At 41.0% G+C, this 20,804-nt stretch overlaps 1 protein-coding gene across 2 annotated transcripts in view; it reads left to right on the top strand.

Moving 5' to 3' along the window:
* Nucleotides 1-20,804, top strand: part of ROR1 (receptor tyrosine kinase like orphan receptor 1) — a 389,042-nt gene that overhangs the window by 202,481 nt on the left and 165,757 nt on the right. For both annotated transcript variants that reach the window (XM_057310603.1, XM_026497919.4), the window contains exon 2: nucleotides 16,151-16,222. In XM_057310603.1, the coding sequence (XP_057166586.1) occupies nucleotides 16,151-16,222 (72 nt within the window). The remainder of the gene's footprint in view (nucleotides 1-16,150; nucleotides 16,223-20,804) is intronic.

Genomic DNA, 20,804 nt, shown 5'->3' with positions numbered 1-20,804 from the left:
AGGAAGTGGTGTCTAGATCTCTTATCACTTGTCTCAACTGATTCTGGACCGCAGTTTGTCTCAGATAATAGAGTGACTGGGAATTTCACCATCTCTCCCATTCTTTTGGCTTTGCTCCCTAACAGTGATGTCCATATGGAAGAATGGATGTGTGGATATTGGCGAATCACTTCAACAGACTAAGCTGGCCCTCATTTCTTTCCAGCATTTCTTCCTCATTGCTCAGAATGCCTCATGTCTATAGTGCTTGCTTTTTCTTCAGTTTTGGATCAGTTGTGAATCATTTCACATTGTCTCCATCTGTTTTTTCTTTCCCAGCTGTCAGCTCCTTAAGAGGGAACAGGTAGTCCCTGCTCCCATATATATTCCTCCTGGTCCCACCAGCAAACAGAGGACACAAGGGCTGTGTTTTTGAAAGAAAAGTGAGTTGCACTCTTGGATATGGAGCTGTGTATTCTGACATAGTCACAGCATCCTTTGAGGGCATTGGCTGGAAAGAGGTCTTTTCTATTGTTGAAGCGAACACCTGAAGACTTGCCCAGGAAGAGAAGGATGGGGTGGGAGGGTATTTTGGCTGAAACTCCAAGGAGTACTTTGAACTTGGGTCATCAGACATGAAAGTCTAGGGAGGGCTTGCTTTACCCCACCCCACCCTGTCCTTTAATTCATTGACTCTTCAATGCCAAGCTAAATTGCCAGTTTCCAAATTTGCCCTTAGGAGGATGAATGGAGTGCCTTGGAAGTAGTGGTGCTGTTTTTGAAGGGACCTGAGCAATTGAAAATATTCTGCATATTTCTGATTTACATGCCTATCTCATCTAAGTGTCTTTTCTTTATGAGCTCTTTAGCATCCAAGAAGACTTTTCTGTTTCATCATGAACCTTTTTTATCCTGAAAAACCAAATCCCAAACCTCTTTTCCAGAGAAGGGAAGTTGTGTTTTTGTCAAGGATAAAATATTCGAATGGCACTCTTTTCCAGCAACTCAACTGTGTGTTTGAAAACCTAGTTCCTCATGTATCATGTCATATGTTTACATTTAAAAAAAGGTAAAAGCCAGATTCTCTTCCTGTCTTTAAAAATGAAAAAAGTGATGGGGAAGGGGGAATAACTCACTTTCTTGGCGTTTTAATAGAGTACCCAGAATCCCTCTAACGTAAGGCACTATTATAGTTGAAAGGCATGTTAAAACTGTGTGTGAGCTAAAAACCCTACCTTTAGGAAAGGACTAGCAGATTCACTTACAATTGGTATACATGAGCTTTATGGCCTGGGTTCTGTGACTTCTACTTTACCCACTCAGAACATTGAAAAATATCTATAGTTCACAGCCATTTTTCAAATATATGGGGTTGCCAAATTGCTGACATACAGCTAAATGAGGTCTTATCTTGCAAGGTCAAGGCGATGTGGTCACTTCTTAGTTTGCCTGTTTACCATATATGCATTTGGAATGATGCCATGCATGCCTCGTGATGAGCACCCAGCAGAGGCATTCTGCAGCCGGTGGTATAGAAAACCAGCCAATCACCAGTGAATGAATGGCAGAGAGACAGGCTATGTTCACCGTTGTCTCCCATGTCTAAGTTGGGCTCTGGTTGGTTTATCTGTACAACAGATTTCACTTTTCTTACACCGTGATTGAGTTTCCTATAGGAAATGTGACTAGTATGGTTGTCCCATTAGTGTTGTATTTGCTGAAGTCTTCCTCTCCCTCTGGCTCTTCCTCCTGCTCATTCCCATCACTGTAAATCAGTTCCTGCACCTTGGACTCATGTCCTCTTCTGCTTGCCAGTCAGTGAGAATCAGCAAATATTAGGTACCTAATAAGAGCCTGGCACCGGAGGATGTAAAGATGAGTACTCAAAAGAAGCAAAAATGAATGTGCAGCAGGATATAAAGAGCTGTTTGTAATGCCCCAAATTTGCTCAGCTCCCTGGTACAAAAGAGCCTTTTGTCTGCCTAGCTAATGTCTACTTGTTCTCGAAGACTCAACTCAACAGTCAACGTCCACTCTGATGGTGCTCTTACTCTGGGGTACCATAACATGTTGGGCATGCCTTGAGAGAAACACTCATCAGACAAAAGAATAATCATCGAGTACTCTCTCTTTTTTTTTTTAAACCTCTCCCATTTTGCACGTGCTATAAAAATTTAAAAGTACAAAAGGGTATATAGTAAAAAGTAGGTCTCCTCATCCTTGACCTGCAGCCCCCAGCTCCCCTCCTCAGATGTTGACATTTCCCAACTTTTGTAAATCCCTTTTATAACTATTTTATATAAATATGTATCTAAATAAGAACATATATTTATACATAGAAGAATATGTATATATACACAGCATAGGAATGCACATACACATTATATACAATATAATGTATACCTACAAATACAAGAATACACAAGCGTTTTTTTTCTTCTTATACAAGTTGTATTTTTCTCTGTATATGGTCAGTACTTTGCTTTTTATTTTTTTAAATAAATTAAGGTTATATTTAGGTGATTTTTGTTTCCAAATCAATATATACAAAGCTTCTTTATTCTTTTTAACAGTTGTGTTGTTTTCCACTGTAATTTATTTAACCAGTCCCCTGTTGCTAGACAAGTAGGTTATTTCCGATCTTTTTCTGTTATAAACAATACTACATTGAAAATAAAATATAAATATAATTTCATACATGTTAGAGGACATCTGTAAGATACATTCCTAGAAATAGAATTGCTGTTCACAAGGCATTTACATTTAAGATTTCATCAGTTGCCAAGTTGTGCCAACTTATACTCCTACCAATATAAGGGTGCCTGTTGCCTCATGTCCCTCTCAATATAGTGAGTTATCAAACTCTTTTAAAATTTCTAATCTGATTGGGAGGAAACGACATCTCATTGACATTTTACTTTACATTTCTTACGTTGCCAGTGAGTTTAGTATGTTTTCATGTGTTTAAAAAAACACATATATTCCCTTATCTGTAAATCGTCTATTCATTCCCACTTACCTCTTGCATTCGTAGATTTTTTTTCTTGCTTATTTGTAGAACTTTTGCTTCCTATGTTATGGCAGCTAGCCTTTTGCCTTTCGAGTTGCAATAATTTTTTCTTCCCTGTTTCTCATTTGTTTTTTTGATACTACTTTTGCTTTTTGCCTTGTAGAATATTTTTAATGCAATCAAATTTATCATCTTTCTTTTCATGGCTTTTAAATTTTGTGTCCAACTTTGAAAGGCCTTTTTCATGCCAAGATTGCCGCATAAATTTTCCCTAGGAGCTGAGGATATACTTGCTGAGTGGGGGCCTTGAGGCAGCGGGTCAGAGTAAGTGAGGGCAGGAGAGCAGGCCAGTGAGGAGGGCCTTCTAGAAGATGATGTCACAGCATGGGACCTCTACTGTGGACTCCAGGCAGAGGCAGCATGACAGGACCCATCAGGCTGCTTCTCTGTCCCAAACAGTTCCACTGGCTGCAACAAATTCACCCAAATACCTTGGTCATCCCTGACTGGAAATGGACGACTGCATTCCACACGGGGAAGGTTTACATCTTCTCTGAGCAAAGCAACTATTAAGAACATTCTCTTATCAGCCAGAGATCAAGTAGCCCATCTCGGTAGGTGACACACTTGAGTGAACAGGCCGCCCCATCCATCATGTGCACGGTAGCATCGGTCGTTCCTGTTCACTGAAGTTGACTAGAAAGGCCTCCCGAAATGCTTCTGTTGGACAGCTCTGGGAGGAGAAAAAGCCATCCTTTTCACCAAAGAGGGGCTCCTTGGTAAACACAAAGCACTGGGTCTTGCTCTGCTGTGAGTTCCCAGGCCTGCAGCCACAAATACCAAGGCTGCTTCAGGTAGAACTACATTTCAGATGCAGATATCCATCCCTGGGAACCGCCTCAAACTGTTTTCATCGGGTTTGAAAACCAAAACAGTCTTGGTAGATTGATGGTGGAAGAGAACAGTCACACAAGTAACTACATGCAAAATTATTTTTCTTTCCGATAAATGAATAAAAAGTGTGTTGCACAAGAGGATGACCAGCTCGCCCACTTTGAATAGCCGTGGCTATCAGCTCTGGGTTGGTGGTGTGGGAAGAGCATTCCTTCCAGATCATTGTTTGGAATGGGTCCTGTACTTTTGCATCTCTTAAATCTGATCAATTGAGCCACTAACACACAGCCCTGTCAGATGATGGTGGCTCCCTCTCACAGGCTCTTTAAAACAACAAAAGGAAGCTCCTCCCCCATTTGTCTCTTATTTCTGAATGCACAGGAATATTTGAAATGTGGTTAGTTTATTTAGTGGAAAGACTGTGGGCCTTGGAATCAGAAAGACTGGATTCAAATCCTGGCTTTTTCACTCTTTGGCTTTAGGTGGATTCCTAACTTCACTGAACCTTGGTTTTCTTATCTTTAAATGGGTATCTGTTACCCACACATAATCCTGTAAAATCACCCCAAAACTTTGTGACAAGGATTTATCTCATGAGTCAGTATGTTGGCTGCGTTGTTCTTTGGTCTGGACTAGACCGAGATCTCGGCACATTCTGTTAGCCAAAGCAACTCACAAAGGCCAGCCCAGATTCAGGTTGGGGAGGTAGACTCCATCTCATTATGGGAAGAGCTACAAAAAGGTGTGGATAACAGGGAGGAATGACCTGTGGCCATTTTGCATCCTACCGTACTGCCTTATCCTAATAAATGTAATAATACATGAGGAGTGCTGCTATTATGTCATATATTATGTATATATTCAGAAAACATTTGTTAGTGCCTACTATGTGTATAATGCAACAGTTGATGCTCTGTGTAATGTACAGAGAGGTAAGACTTCATCTCTAGCCACAGGAAACATACAATTTTAGCAGAGAAGCACACTAAAGCGATTGTAGGTTACCTTACAAACTATGAAGTGTCTTAATGGAGGAATAGATAAACCTCAGAAGAAGGAGAGATTGAACTAAGAGGCTCTGGGAAGGGATTCTGGTCCCAACTTAGGCTTTGCATAATGTTTCCCTCTATTTAATTTTAATTATTGATCTCCTTAGGCTATCAACAATGACATGGTACAGGAAACCCAGTCCAGATGGGCAAAAACATTTTAAACTGGAGCAATTTGAGACAAATTGAGTGAAAATTGCCAGCCATCTAGACCCTACACGCCCAGGCTAAAATGGCCGGAGCAAAACCATCTTACTATCTTGTAGAATAATAGTAATCCTCCTAAATTTACCTCTCTGATTAAAATAATTTCTACCAATCCAAGAGTCCCTCAATCCCATTAACTTAAATACTTGGTTTCCAGGGCCAACCAGAAGGTAGAAATTATACTTTCAATAGATTTTTTTCCTGAAAGTAGTTCTTTTTAAAAATTTTACTCCTCACTCTTTGGAACTTTGAAATGATTGAATTAACTGTGTGGGAGGGAATTAGAGAAAAAAACAAACTTCAAAACTGGTGAAGCATCTTCACCAGCAGAGTAATGGAGAGCCTGCGTGGAGCCAGGAGTGGGTGAGGGATGACCACGGCTACCTTCTCCTGGCAGTTGATGACAAGCCAGGGGACCTTAGGCAAGTTCTCTGGCTGAGTCTGGGTTTCTTCAGCTCCAACCAGGGTATGATTATCTCGGGCCTTGATCCTTCACATGTGGAGTCATGAGCTCATGTCTGTTCTGTGTACAGACTTTCTTGAAAGGAAGAGTGCTACCTAAGTACAAGGTATTTGAGTTACTGTAAGGTGCTTGGAATCTTAATAGCCTTTTCAACTGCATCCAAAGTGGGCTTCTCTTTATAAATGCTTTAAGTGGCTGAGAATCAAAGCTGAAAAGGGTTTTGTTTCTTTCTCCTTCTATGTCTAGGATAGGATGACTGCATATGTTTAGAGTGTGCCCAATTTGCCCATTTGGAAAAGAGTTCCACAAACAGAATTCCCAGCCATTGAGATCCTATGTAACGTAGATACTGGATGAGACAATACTACTTCGTTCTTTACAGGATAATTTTTCTCCTAAGAGTCTAATTGGCTGAATCATTGGTCAACCAATTAAAAGAACCTTCAAGTTGAACATAAACACTTGGCTTTGCAAGTCATTCAAGAGGTACCAATTTCATTCTTGGTTAATATTCATTGAGCTGTCTCAATATTAAGGTTGCTGACCACTTTGGAATTTTACAACAAATATGAGTTTCAGTCTGCCAACTCCCTTTCCCCTCGATTCTTAAATTATCTTTATTAGTTTAGTTAAACCTTTCTGTGTTTTTCATTTTTTTGCAGACATATCCTTAGTTGAGTTTCCCTAAATTGGTGGTTTATAGAAGACCAGTGCTAGGGTGGTTATGTAAGACTCACTCAGGGAGATTTGGTAGTTTAGGGATAGGGGTCCCAGAATCTGGATTTGTTTAAAGTGCTCCCCAGCAGGGTTTAGGAATCAGTGCATTAAATGCCCTTCAAGCTCTATCTATGGTAAGTAAAAAAATTTTTACTCAGTAGTGATAGCTGCTACTTTACATTTTACTGGGCACTGAACTCATCTCCAGATTATTTTCCTAAGTAATCCTCATCACAGTCCTGCAAGATCATCACTCTTATGCCCATTTTATGAATGAGGACCTGCGGTTTAAAGGAGTGAAGTAATTTGCCCAAGGTCATAAGCTAGTATGTGACAGAGCTGGGATTTGAACATGTCTGTCAGTCAACATAGCACCTTTCATCCCTCTGCTGTGCTGCCTCCCATCTAACCTGTTCAGAATCATGTAGAAACCAGGTAGGGTACAAAGGAAGCATAAAACATAATCCTTGCCCTCAAGAAGTTTACTGTCTAATCATAATGAAAAGAAGACCACTTACTCACTGATGGCCAAAGGACACATGGACCATAGAATTAAGTGCAAATTATAAAGTAGAAAATTAGAGTAATTCCAGCTATTTGTTTTTGTCTTTTCAACAAAAAACTGAGTATCACCGAAGGAGCAGATTTATTTTCTCTTCCTGTTGAATTGCATGGTTGTGTTGCTGTGATTTAAACAGAGAAGTATCCTATTTAAGGTTTAAACATGAGAAAGATTTTACTGATGTCAGCGTTACACTATTTCAAGGAGATGAAATTTGTGCATCAAACCTTCTGTTTTACGTATTCTATTTCCTCATTGGCGTGGCAGGAGCAGAAGTCATTTAACCTGTGTATGGTACCATGTTAAATGGGCAGCTATTTTCTCTTTCCAGGGCCAAGTGTAAATTAGAAAGCTAAAAGGAACTGAAAATTTGGAACCTCTTGGGTTAAACTAACCCTCCCTTCCCGGAAGATATTTACAGTTGCTGAGAAGATAAAAGCACAAAGGGCCCAGTCCCGGTTGAAGAATCAATTTAGGAAGTCTGTAGGGCTAAAGTCAAATCACTAAACTTTTAGGCTTCTTTTAGGCAAGGGAAGTTATGTGATTCTGGCAAGTGGGACACACCCAGTGTAGAGTTCTCAGCTCCTTATTAACTTTTTGCAGAAAAGAAACCCAGTTTTATTCAAAGTAGCCCAGTTTTATTCAGAGGAGGAAATTAGATTATCCAGGTTCCTTGGGTCCATCTAAACATCTGGCTCTCCTTAAACCATGTAAGGTTTATCACCAAGGCTTTTGGTGATCCCCAAGCAGGATCCTTTAAGACTGCTCGTTCTATTTATCCCCTACCCCCACTTCCACCACACATACACAAAATTTATCATGCCATATTTTAATTCTTTGTTTACTTCTCTGTGTTCCTACCACTCAGTGAGCTCCATGAAGTAAGAAACAGTCTAAATTTTGTTCATTACATCCTTAGCACCTAGCTAGCACTTAGTCTGAAACAGAGTAGGTGCTCAATAAATATTTATTGAATGAATAAATCGGTTATTCAATGAGCAAACAAATATAATAACATCAAATTCCGGGTCAAAGTAAGGAGTTTTTAAAGAAATCGTTTGTGGCCTTCTATTTTTCCAAACTGTCTGCTAATGCACTGTGGCTTTAGGGATCACCCAGCACAACTTAACTTTGTTTCCATTGTGTATGGAACCTAGCCAAGATTTCATTTGTTTTGCAAGAGTCAGGAGTCATGGAATTGCACCTAGGAAAGCATCTTTCTTGGGCCTCTTGTTTCTTTTGAGTGACAGGTGTCTTTAGATTGACCAGAGACAATTACAGGGTAATAGATTTTTATTACAAAATTGATTATAGAATATGAAAGCGTGCATGGGTCATACTAAGGGGAGGATTAAATGGCAAACCCCAGAAGACAAAGACAGATGACACAGCAGGAAAGAAGGAAAAATTGCCAGGAGGCACTTTTGAGCGGAAAATGTATAAGGAAGAGCAGTGAAGCGGAAACCAGAAGAAACAAGTGAAGTTTGTTGATGTCATTGGGAATCTGAGGTGTCTGCAGCACCTGAAAGAAAAGGAAATTAAACCTACATAGAAAGATTGGGCCAGTTTCTGAGCTAAGCATTTTTCAGCATGCTTTCTCCCTTTCTTTATTGTCTTTGTCAGCTTGTTCTGAAGCCTGAAATAAACGAATTCTTTTGTTCCACTAGGCATCCTTTGAGTCTAGTGGCACCATGGGTGAATGAGGCAGTGCTAACTATGGGGATCCATTCTTTTCGGCTTCTTCTTGGGAGAAGATCAAGGTTTGCGCCATTCTGAAATTTCTCTTAGGACTTTGCATTGATACTAAGAAGATCCTGCCTGCCCAGTAATTAGCTGGGATGTTGCTTTTTTTGTCTTTAAGAAAAAAACAAAAACAGAAACAACTAGAAGCCTGTGGATTTTGAAATTACTATTTGTTGACTTACTGGAAAAGTTGATACGATGATGTAATTGAGTGTGACCATTATTGAGTTATTTGCTCTTTCACTAATGTGCCATGCTATTTCCAATACCCAGACTTCGTCTCAGAGTGGGACAGTCTTTGCCACCCCTGATCTTTTGGGTTCCTCCTCCCCCAAACTGGAGGATGTACTCTTCCTCATTGCTGCCTTGGAACCCTCTGTTTGCCTCTATTGTTCTTCTAATCACATATTCATTTTTAGAATCAAGGCTTATTTAACATTTTCAACACATTTTCCGGTTTATTTGCTTATTATTGCTTCTTGCATACAACTCCTTCCTTCTAGATTCAGCTTCCTTCTTGAAATACAGAACTGAAATACAGAATTTAGCATAAAAGACAGCGAGTGGATTTATAACAGTTTTATTTTTAATAGCCAGAAAATGGAAGCAACCGAATGTTGAAGATCAGTGGTTAAACAAAGTGTCGTACATCCATACTATGGAATACTACTCAGAAAGGAGAAAGAATAAACCATTGATACATGCAGCAAATTGGGTGGGTCCCAAGGGCATTGTAGGGGTCTATATATATATCATTCTAAAAACAACAAAATTATAGAGCTGGAGAACAGATTAGTGAGTGTCAAGTGTTAGGTATGGTTGGGAGGAGGGTGATGGGTGTGACTATAAAGGGGTAGCATGAGGGAGATCTTGGCGGTGATGACAAGATAAAGATCTTGATTACAGAGGTGGTTATATGAATCTACATGTGATAAAATGACATAGAACTTGACATACATTCAGTAACAATGTCAAATTCCTCATTTTGATGCTGTATGATGATTATATAAGCTGTAATCATGGAGAGAAACTGGGTGAAAAGTACATTGGACTTCTCTGGTCTTTACACACCCTTTTGATTTCTTGAAGAGATGTGCCTTCCACCCCTTCCCAATTCCTAGACTATAGGGATCTAGCAGCTTCTCTGGGTCATTGGAGGAAATGTTTTTCAGCTCCTTCCCACAGATGGGGATGTTCTTCCAGGCTCTAGTAAAGGCTTCAAGCAAGAACCCAGATCTCTCTCTGGCCACATCTTTGGTTTTCAAGTGAGCATTGAAACTGAGCTTCCAGCCCAGAGGGTCTATATTTATAAGGCATCAGCTTCTACTTAATGTTCTCTTCCTTTTTGGCACCTGAGAATTTCTTTCCTTTCAATCTCAGCTATGCATTATATATTATTTTGTGATATTTTATTCAGTACTCTTGGTGTTTTTAGCCTGGTTGGGGTAGGGTGGGAGGTATGACTCACGGGACAGGGAGACTATTTCTGTCAGTTTCTATTGTTACCCTATCATGCTGTTTATAATTGTGTTTCTGTACTCTCCCAGCGGACTGTGAGTTCTTGAAAATGTCAGGGACTGGGACAAGCTTTTTCATCCCAGTTCTTATACATAGAGAGTGCTAATACACATGTGTGTTGAATGAGTGAGTGAGTGCGTGACTCTCTTAGAGTTCCATGGAAGAGGTCCCAAGTAGGATAGTTTTTAAGTAAGATAGTTCTCAAGATTATTTTTATCGACTTAAAAGGACGTGTGTTATTGTGGTGCTTTGTGTAGCATAATTCCTTTAAAAACAAGAAGTGCATGTGATCTGTAATATTAATTTAGCAGACTTAAAGAAGGAAATAATATGTCCAAAGAAAAACGAGGCATTTAAGGGTGATTCAAGAAGTATTTCCTCCCCTCCCTTTGTGTTCCTCACTACCCTTTTTGGGCTTTAGAATTAGGAAGCCAGGCATTGATAGGGAGGAGGTATGTGGTTTCAGGTACTAGTTCTCAAACTATATTCTACAGAGCTTAAAATTCACAGGGATCTTTTGGGGCTGAAGGGGGCTTAAGCCAGAGAGAAGTAGGTACACCTTTCAGCATCCCCTTGCCCCCTGATTTTGGCTCAGTTGGAGACATTCTGGTTTTGCTGTTAGACTACCCTGCTCAGATTGATCAGACAGAATTCCTACCCCATCCCAGCAAGCTGAGTAGACAAGTGCCTTAATATGTCTGCCTCAGGTTCTTCAATCTTAGAATGGAGATAGTCATGGTACCTCACTATGGACTTGTTGACAAGATCTCTGAGCCCTTCACACATTAAGAAAACCTGGCCAACTTTTTTTTTTTTTTACAGTTCCCTATGTATAAAAATATGAATAATACCACAAATTTTGGTATATTTAAATTTTCGCTTCAACAAATTAATGGCTTTGCCACCTGCCTAGTAATTATGCTATTTACAAAGTCATTACAGGTTTTATATAAAAAAATATGATTTCATAGTGCAGTGTAGGTAGTGTGGTTGGGAATGGAGCAGGGGGTTTACGGTGGCAGGATTGTGCCCTCTTTTCTCTCGGTGACTGTACTGGTAACTTCATTTAAAGATTACATCAGAAATCCAAATTTGAGGTCACCGAGAATTATAAGGTCGTAGTGGACACTAAGCCTAGTAACTCTCAGTCCTGACTGTCTCACATGGGGTGGGAAAGGCTCTAACTTCCCTCTCTCCTCAGTAAGTTGAGCTCCCAGAGTGGGGGGCCCCTCATTCAGGATCCCAGATGTGGCATGATTGTGAACCCAGAGCTGGGGTGATGCCCTTGCACTGTTAGGGAATGTGCCCTGCCTGTTACTTTCCCAAACACATACTCTTGGTGAAGGTAACTTATGGGTAAAGGTAACTTATGGTTACAGGCTTCTCCTCCACGGAGGCACTGGAGACAGGAAGGAAACACGGCTGAGAGCCATCACCAAATAATATCTAGAGTAACACTGCATAGCAGAGAGCTTGACGCCATTAGCAAGCCCACCTCCTTCCCACCCTCCCCGGCCCCCAGTGACCATGAGCAGAGAAGAAAGTGTGCCCGTTTTGTGTGACTGACCCTGGCTGTTTGAAAATGCCCTGTGTGTGTCTCTGAACTGAGCTTCTAAGGATACATATCACACCTTAGCGGCACAGATAGAAGACAATGGAGCACAGAGAGAAGGCGGCGCGCGTTTACTTTCAAGCCATTTTTAAGGCCGGGCTCTATTTAGAACTTCTTTGATTTTTCACCAAGTCACTTGACTGCTGCGGGCCTCACTTCATCTGTAAAATGAGACTGTACCATATTAGAGGCTTAAAATTTTTGTTTTTTTGTTTAAAGCATCAGAGCCTTTTCCACAATATCTGATGGGTAAAACAGAGACATGGAAAATTGTACCTGTTGAAGGAGGGTCTAGACCCCTGTCCTCTTGTCCTCTCTCCCCCTAAAGGCTCTGATGTTGCTCTATAAAGATACCCCCACAAAATCTGGTGGGATCAAAAAACAGAGTTATATCTAAAGCCCACCCAGATATAACATTCTAGGACTCAGCAGTCAACAAGGGCACTGGGGCAGCATTTGTTCATACTTCGCCTTTGTGACCACTGGGCTGGCCACTAGTCTCCCGAGTATGCTGCTTTATGTCTGTGTAACCTCACGTATCCCTGCATCAGGATACAGGATGTGGCATGGCTGGGTGCTTCTAGCAAGAGCTTCTACATCCTGTGAACGTTGGGTCTCTACCTGCCAACTGCTGAGATGAACCAGTAATCCTTTCAGAGAGCACAGGCTTTTATCAATGAGGAGGATTCAAGGCTTATTTTTTTCCCCTTTCCTCCAAATAACACTCCCACTGTTCAGGCTTAAATACCAAAACCTTATGGTTTGCAGAATCCGTGCCAAGAAGTCAATCATCAGTGAAACTGCAAAGATAATAGCTCCTATTGATCAAATCGGGAGAAGAATGGTTTGCCCTCCTGCAGAGGTCAGGGAAGATAAGGGCTGGAGTTTTCTAAAACATGCTTGATTTGCCTAAATTGGATAAAGATACATAAAAGCACTTATGTTCTTAAGAGAACTGGTGACCAATTTGGGAAAAACCTCACAAAAATGAAAAGATTGCCTTAGATTAGTAAGGCATGAGAAATATAGAGTCTTTCCTAAAAGCATGGAGAATGTGTTATTTCAAACCTAGACAGTGACATAGCTGCTAACAGGAGTATGTCTGCCTAGAGGATGGCTATTATCTGCCTTACTAGACAGAGAGGAGGGCACAGAAGATCTCAAGTGTCCACTCTGTGCTGGACAGTATGCAGGACCCTTTTGGACCATAATCTAATTTTAATCCTTGCCACAGTCCTGTGAGGTGGCCTTTATTGTCCCCATTTTACAGATGAGAAAATAGAGGTCAAAAATTGTTAAGTAACTTGCTCATGACCATAAAATTAGTATTTTAATCTAGGTGTGTGTTTCCATTAAATATTCTACTGTCTCCTAATTGGCACACATTAGTTTGCTCTTACCACAGTAATTTTACACAAAGAGATGTTGCTAGTCAGGTATTAAATGTATTTGGAAATATCTCATCCTTTTGCCGTGATGAGGAGGTAGGAAAGGAGCTGAATCCATTAGTGGGATCCTTACATGGTCAAGGCTGGTGGTTGTGTCTCTCTAATGCTGCTACTGACCTTGGACTCCATGGAGTGCAAGCTGAGAAGTACTGAATTTTTCTCGCGTTCAAGGTCAACCTTCCTTTTGGGGAGGGGAAGCTTATCAAACATCATTTTTTGTGAGGGGGAATTACTATTACTAAACTTTTCACAGAAAATAATCAGCCTTTCTTTTTAAAAATGTGGCCTTGGAAAATACTATTTTTCAGGGAGGTTATTCATATTTTAAGATATTTTATCTGTTTTTATTATCATTTTATCTGAAAAGCTGGACATGTGGTTATCTAAAGGAATAGATCTTGAGGCTGAGAACAAAATTCCTCAGAATCATCACAATCACTTAATAAGCTTGTGAATTGAAATTATCTTTGCCCTAGTCCAAGAGCGGAGTAGTAATTAGTGTCCAGGGACACATGGGGAAAAATTTTACTGTTAGCAGTGCCAAGAATCTATTCATTTGTCATCAGTCCCAAATTATATTCAATCAGCAATTCAAACTCAGGTTAGAAAAACCAAGTGACATAGAGCTAACTTTCTATAAAATTAATACTGTAAAATGAAACCTATATTTCTGGCAATTTAACTGTGAGCAGCAGTAAGATGAAGCTATGAAAATGCTGAATGTAAATACTGTCAAGGTCTATCTTAATTCCACCACTTCCCCACCTTTTGCTCCCTTGCCTGAAATGCTGCCTTGGCTGCCATGCTTCTATTCCCAAGCTCCCTGAAGTCTGGGTATTGGAGAGCTTGATGAGCCCTTTTATACGGGGAACCACTGTCGTCCATAATACTGCAAACAAGGGGCCATTATTCAAAGAGCCAAAGTGGGTGGCAGCAGGATTGGGGTCATTGTGGAGCTGTGGTTGGAGTCATTCATGGAGGGCCCCCAGGTGCAGACAATTAGATCTTCCTCGTGAAGTCACCTGCACGAACTACTCATTCCTGGGACAAGTGGTTAATACCATGCAGAGCACTGTGGTTTTGGGTTAAGCATTTTTCCTACTTGGGATAATTTTTTCTTTGTCATTTCATATTTTGGAATCTTATGTGCTTTAAGGTTCCTACCACACCGCCCATCTGGCTTCAGGTCCCCTGAAAATACTCTATGCTGTTTTTAGCTCAGGACATAGGAGGGGACTGGGGCCATTTGGGTTGGTGAGGAGTGTGTGTGGTTTGTCTACTTTCTTTCCCAGCTGCTGCTTGGACAAGGAAAGAGGCAAACCTAGGAGGTCTGCACGAACCAAACAACCCTTTTGTCTCTGCTGTGTGTGACAGGTTGATCAGAGACCCAGTAGACAAACTAGAAGTGGGCCTTTGCAAGATCTCAGTGGGTAAACATCCTGTTCTTGGCAAAGCTCACTGACTATGGTGTGTGGCATCTATGGCCAAGTGGCACCCAAGCCCCACCAGTAAATAAGGAAATGGTAGAAACTGCGCTCAATCTAGGTAAAAAGGTGAAGCCAGAGAGAGGTAAGATGAAAAACAAATCAGGTTTCACAGACTTGAGTACCAGGTAGCATGAGCTACGAAGTGGTGTGTGGGCAATAGACAGACCTAGATTTGAATCCCATTCTTCCACTCACTAAGAAGTTCACCTTGCATTTCAGAACCATTTTTAGTGGCTACCTAGAGCACTGTGTTGAAAAGATTCTAAGGCAGATCCCAGGTTTAATAGGCAAATAGGGCCATAATTGATTAATGATGTCTGCACCAGATTGAAGGAAGGGGAATTGACAGCAGGGGTGCCATATATCTTTTTTTTTTTAAGATTTTATTTATTTATTTTTGGGAGAGAGAGAGAGACACACACACACACACAGAGCACGAGCTGGGCAAGGGGCAGAGGGAGAGGGAGAAGCAGACTCCCTGCTGAGTGCTGAGCCCAACACGGGGCTGGATCCCAGGACCTGGAGATCATGACCTGGGCCAAAGTCAGACTCTTAACTGACTGAGCCACCCAGGGGCCCCTGGGTGCCATATGTCTAATGTCACAGGCTCTGAGTTCTCTGAGATCCTGCTCAGCACAAGTTCTGTAATACAGTGTGTGTGTGTGTGTGTGTGTGTGTGTGTGTGTGTGTGTGTAGATATGGTCTAAGGGGAGGTTAGTGAGACCCTATCAAAACATGCTAGTAGAATGGTGTCGTGGCCTAAAATTTCAAAAACAACAACAAAAACATCGTTTGTATAGTATGTCTATTACTGAAGAGGTTTTAAATCTCCATAGTGTATTGTGCCCTTTAGATTGTTAATTTGCATGTTTGCTTTAATTTATGGTGATTTTGAAAAATTGCCTTTTAAGTTTAGTTACCTCAATTCACTCTTGTATTCAAATACTTAGCTTTCATTTGTCTTGACTATAAGTTTCAATGTAGAGAAATAGATTTCTCTATTAATAGAAATCCTATCAATCCCCAAATAGAATGAATAAAGTCAGTAGCAAGAGCACTTTAGCTCTCATTTTCTGTGGAAAAACTGTTGACTAAAGTAGTCTAGGAGTGGTCTTCTAACAAGAAAAAGAGAAGTTTCTGTTTGATAATGTTTGGTCCTATCTGCAGGTTTGGTTTTGTTGTTCATGAAATATTTGTATTTTGATTTTCAAGTCCGTGTTTTAAAGGAAACAACTTCTCAGCCTGGCCTCCAGAGTGTTCATCTGGATCGCCTCTCTAATGCCGGCGCCTCTGCCTGGCGAGCAGAGCCCCGTTGCAGCTTAATAAGTTATGGGATTGCAGAGGTCTCTCTCAGAAGGCAGGGCCTTTGGAAATCTCCTGTAATGCTTCTAACAGCCCATAAGTTACTTATATATTTAATATCACCCTTGTCTTTCTCCCCTCCCTTCTTTTTCTTTCCAGAAACAGAGTTGTCAGTCACTGCTGAGTTAGTGCCTACCTCATCGTGGAACATTTCAAGTGAACTCGACAAAGGTACACAATGGGGATGCACAGGGGAGGTGGGGGGTGGGGGGGAGGCGTGGAACTCCATTTTTGATCCTGGCATTGCCTTCTTTGAAATCAACTGCTTCTTAGATCATTAGAAGGAGGTGGGGGCCAAAATAAATGCCTTGCTTACTTTGTGATTATTTAACATTTAATTACTTGGAATTCTATTATTTCTGGAAAGGTTCCCCCCCCCCCTTTCCTTTCCCTTCTTCCTCTAAAATGTTCCATATGGTAAAAACGCTTCAAGATGTGAAATAGGGTTGTTTCTGACCTTCCTGACACTGCATCTAGTGGATCTTATTTAGGGGATTTGATTCTGCCTGAGCCAGGATTGATCAGAGCTGTTTGCTGGGTGACCTTTTACAGTGAGTATTTGATGTGCTTGCAGGGTTCAGGGCAGAGTATTCGGAATGTTTGTAATTGCCTGTGCGTACAGATGGCAGCTTCCTGTGCACACGTGGGGAACAGGTCCCTGCTCTGAAGTTGTTGTATTAATTAAGCTCCGCCATATGCTAAGCACTGGCTGCTCCATAGAGGTCCTGTGTCCTGGAATGGTAAATCGTGACACATTCAAAGCCCCTGCATCTGGCTCATGCTAGCCTTCCAGGCTTGCTTCTCTTTATTCCCCTTTGTGTCCCTTTATGCATCTCTAGTGAAATTTCTATTTCTTCTTATATACCCTGTGCTTTTCTTCCTCTCTGTTTTTGCCTAAACTATTCTTTCTACCCGAATCACCCCTTTTTCCTTGCCAGTAACCATTCTCTCCCTTCTGCATGCCACAAATTACTTATCCTTCAAGACCAAGAACAAATTCTATATTAGCCAGTCTTATCTAATCCCTCAGCAGGAAGTGGCCTTTCCTTCTTCAGAACTTCCATAGCTCCTTCCCCTGTTCTTCTCTCAGCGTTTTCTGTGTTATATCATGGTGATTTATATACCTGTCTTTCTCATTCTGAAGCCTGAAGGTTCCTTGTGAGTAGGATTGCCAGCGTGTTCTTGTTCTTTGTCTTTGTCTCCCTCACAAAATCTAGCGCAGACTCTTGTTCATAGGAAATCCTCAATAAACATGTGTGGAATAATGAGTCACAACTTCTCTCAGGCCATGTACATGGATGAGCACATCTGTCTATATATGTGCAAATACATTCAACAAACGTATTGAGTTTCTGCTTTAGTTCAGGAGTGATTCTAGGTTCTGGGATTATAGTGATAAAAGCTCAAAAATCGTTGTACTTTATGACAGATGCCTTTTATAATCAGCTCTCTTTGTCAGGTCATGTGGTCACTGGGAGTTGTATTTTCTCTCTGAAGAGGGAGAACCTTATAAAACAGCAATAGGCAAAGTTATGTTGATGGTTATACTTTATTAGGCATTTCAGGGTGGCAGGATGACGTGAGATATCTTTTCACCTTAAATAAAAGGACGTTTAGGATAATTTTCTCTTGTCAATTTTATTTTGGACATTCTTTTTCTTTTCTTTTCTTTTTTTTTTTTTTTTGAAGATCTTATTTATTTATTTAACAGAGAGAGAGAGAGACAGCCAGCGAGAGAGGGAACACAGGCAGGGGGAGTGGGAGAGGAAGAAGCAGGCTCCCAGCGGAGGAGCCTGATGTGGGGCTCGATCCCAGGACTCTGGGATCACGCCCTGAGCCGATGGCAGACGCTTAATGACTGAGCCACCCAGGCGCCCCTGGACATTCTTTTTCTAATTTAGGATTAAAACAGGGACTGTATGTTATTCCTCTCCATGTCCAGCACCAGGCACAATGCCTAGGAGGCAGTAGATTTTCAACAAATGTCTATGAATTTATTTTAATGTGAAAGAAGACGTAAAGCACACTAAATGTTCCCTCAGTGCCTACTCTGTGACAGGCGCTTTGCTAGGTGCTTTCAAGAATGTGACCATAACTGGCAAGCTCCTTATGGCACCAACAGGACAGATTATATCATTATATCATTGTACACTACGTGTTGTCAATCAGGTCCCAGTTATGACTATAAAAGGACATCAGTTATGTGCTAAAAAGGCAGCAGAGCCACCAGTCAAGAGCTGAGTCTGCCAGACTTCGAATTTCTACCAGACCAGCACTGCAATTAGCAGTAGGTGCCCTTTAAGAAAGAAGTAGCGTCGATAGTTGTGAACCTACTTGCTAAAAAGCTGGACTAAGGCCCCAAACTTTCTGTTTGTTCAGCATGACCTTCCAGAGGGCATGAATGGCTTTCCAGAGATTCTTGGTGTCATATTTCTCGAGAAGATAATTAGTGTATGGCCTTTCATTCCCACTTCGAATAAGAAAGAAAGCTGATTAATTCTTTCATTCATTGATCAAATCTTTTTTGCTTCCTACTCCGGTCTGGGCACTGTCTGAAAAATTAGTATTGAAAGGTGAATTAGACAAAGGTCTCCGTCCTCCATGAACACAGAGCCAGGTGGAAAAGACTGATATCTCAATGTATAAATCAAAGCCTTCTGGTCATTTTGATAGATTGGGCTGTCAAGGGACATTCCCCCCTAATTACACAGAGATGCTGGTGGAAGGATACAATGAAAAAAAAAATTCACTGACAGGCTGGCACCCAAAAAGGAGAAATCTCCAGGTACCAGAAGAGCAAACCTCCATGGTAGAGTAATGATCAGCAAGAAGGAATTAAATAAAAGGTTTTATAAAAATATGGGAAATGTGCATGGTTCTCGGGGGCTAGAGTTTCAGTATCCCATGGAGACGAGAACTGATGCCATAGGAAACAAACTCACTCCTTAGGCTGTCAGTGAGGAATGACTGGACCGAGCATGAAAGGAAGACAATTCTACTGAGGACGTGGTGTGGAAGTCTATGAAACACCCTGGGCTGATGGGGTCACTCGGGGGAAATACAAGCCCCAACCTGTGTTACATAGGGCTTAGGGTTGGAGTTCTTCTCAGGTCATACACAAGCTACAAACCAAGAAGAGAATGTAAAAACTTGGTCTGGAATTCATTAAACTCTGAGACCCTAACAGGGGACAGCCTAAAACCCGGTCTCAAAATGTCTCAACATACCAGGGCCTGTGGCGCTCCCACCAAAAACAAAATTTTAAGAATGAGAACCACTCAATAACAACAGCAAATTCCTACTAATGTTAAGTTCACTTTTAAAAAGTATAGTACGTGCAAGAGAAGAATAAAAGAAGCCCTCTGTTAGCAAGAGTCAGTAGACAAAACACACGGAGAAGCTCATACCTTAGGAACTAAAGACAATAGACTGATTCGAGAGAGAATATATGTTTAAAATGTTTCATGGGAAGAATAAATAAATAAAATGTCTCATGGTGAAGAGGAAATAGAAACCATAGGGCAAGTACAGGATAATATGATTTTAAAAAAAGGAGATTTTAAAAGAACCAAGTAGAAATTCTAGAAATGAAAAACAGAGTTTTGGAAATGAAAAACTCATCAAATGGGTCGAACAGTGCATGCATTCGGCTGAAGAGAGAAATGGTGAACTGGAAGATAGATTTGAGATAACATGGTGGTTAAGAGAATGAACTCTGGGGCTGAGATGACTAAGTTTGAATCTGTGATCTACTTACTACCTACATTCTGTGTGACTTTGGGCAAGCCACTCAACCTATCTGTGCTTTGGTCTTCTCGCTTGTAAGATGAGATAACAAAAGTAATGACCTCATCTGGTTGTTGTGAAAATTGACCTGGCTAGCAAATCTGATAAACTAATCAGAGAGTAAGAAGTAACAGCTGTTTTTGGTTAATACGATTATGACTTTGGGCTTTCTAGTAAAAAAAAAAAAAAAAGTCATAGGTACTTTGGCAGGCGCATAGGGAAAGCATATTTTAGAGATTTTAGATCCTGTTCAATCAGCCCATGTCCGCAGTTTTTCCATTCTGGCCTTCCACACATGAATGTTCACCCACACCAGCACCACGCTTCTTAGCTTGATAAACAAGGTTCTCCATGGTCTTACCCCTGCTGACTCGTCCCACCTCATCCCTACCCCTGTACTTTAATACTCCATTTGTTTCAACAACCTGCCTCTAATTCCCTGAATGTATCGCTCTACTTTTGGTCTCTGAGCCTTTGTTCATGGAATTTCTTCTGACTGTATGGCCTTTAACCTTGTTCTCTTCCTGGTTAACTCCTTCTTTACTTAAGTACCGCCTTAAGCATTTCCTTAGTGCTCCTAATGAGCATGGTGCTGAATAAGATTGGCAGCATCCCTGCTTTGCTGGACCTTGCATGAGAGAGAGAGAGACAATGAATGAATCCTTTTATCAATCCCATTGACCATGAACAGTGCCCCCAAATACTTCATATGTGGGGTACTGTATCACCCTATGTCTACCCTGATCAGAGTCCTTACCATGCTCTATTGAAATTATCTATTTTGTGCCTGCCTTTTTAAAGCCAGGGACTCTCATCTATTGGTATGCTCTTATTGCCCAACACAATGCCTGGTGTATAGTAGGAAACATGGTACTGAATTGTTTGGGTTCCTTTCCCAGCTATGCCAATTCATAGCTGCTGTAAGTGAATACCTACTATGTGCGAGGCACTGGCTTAGCATGTTGCA

This window comes from Ursus arctos, unplaced genomic scaffold (genome assembly GCF_023065955.2).
Source record: "Ursus arctos isolate Adak ecotype North America unplaced genomic scaffold, UrsArc2.0 scaffold_12, whole genome shotgun sequence".
NCBI lineage: Eukaryota > Metazoa > Chordata > Mammalia > Carnivora > Ursidae > Ursus > Ursus arctos.
Note: the sequence above shows the minus strand (reverse complement) of the source record. Positions and strands in the feature narration are given on the sequence as shown.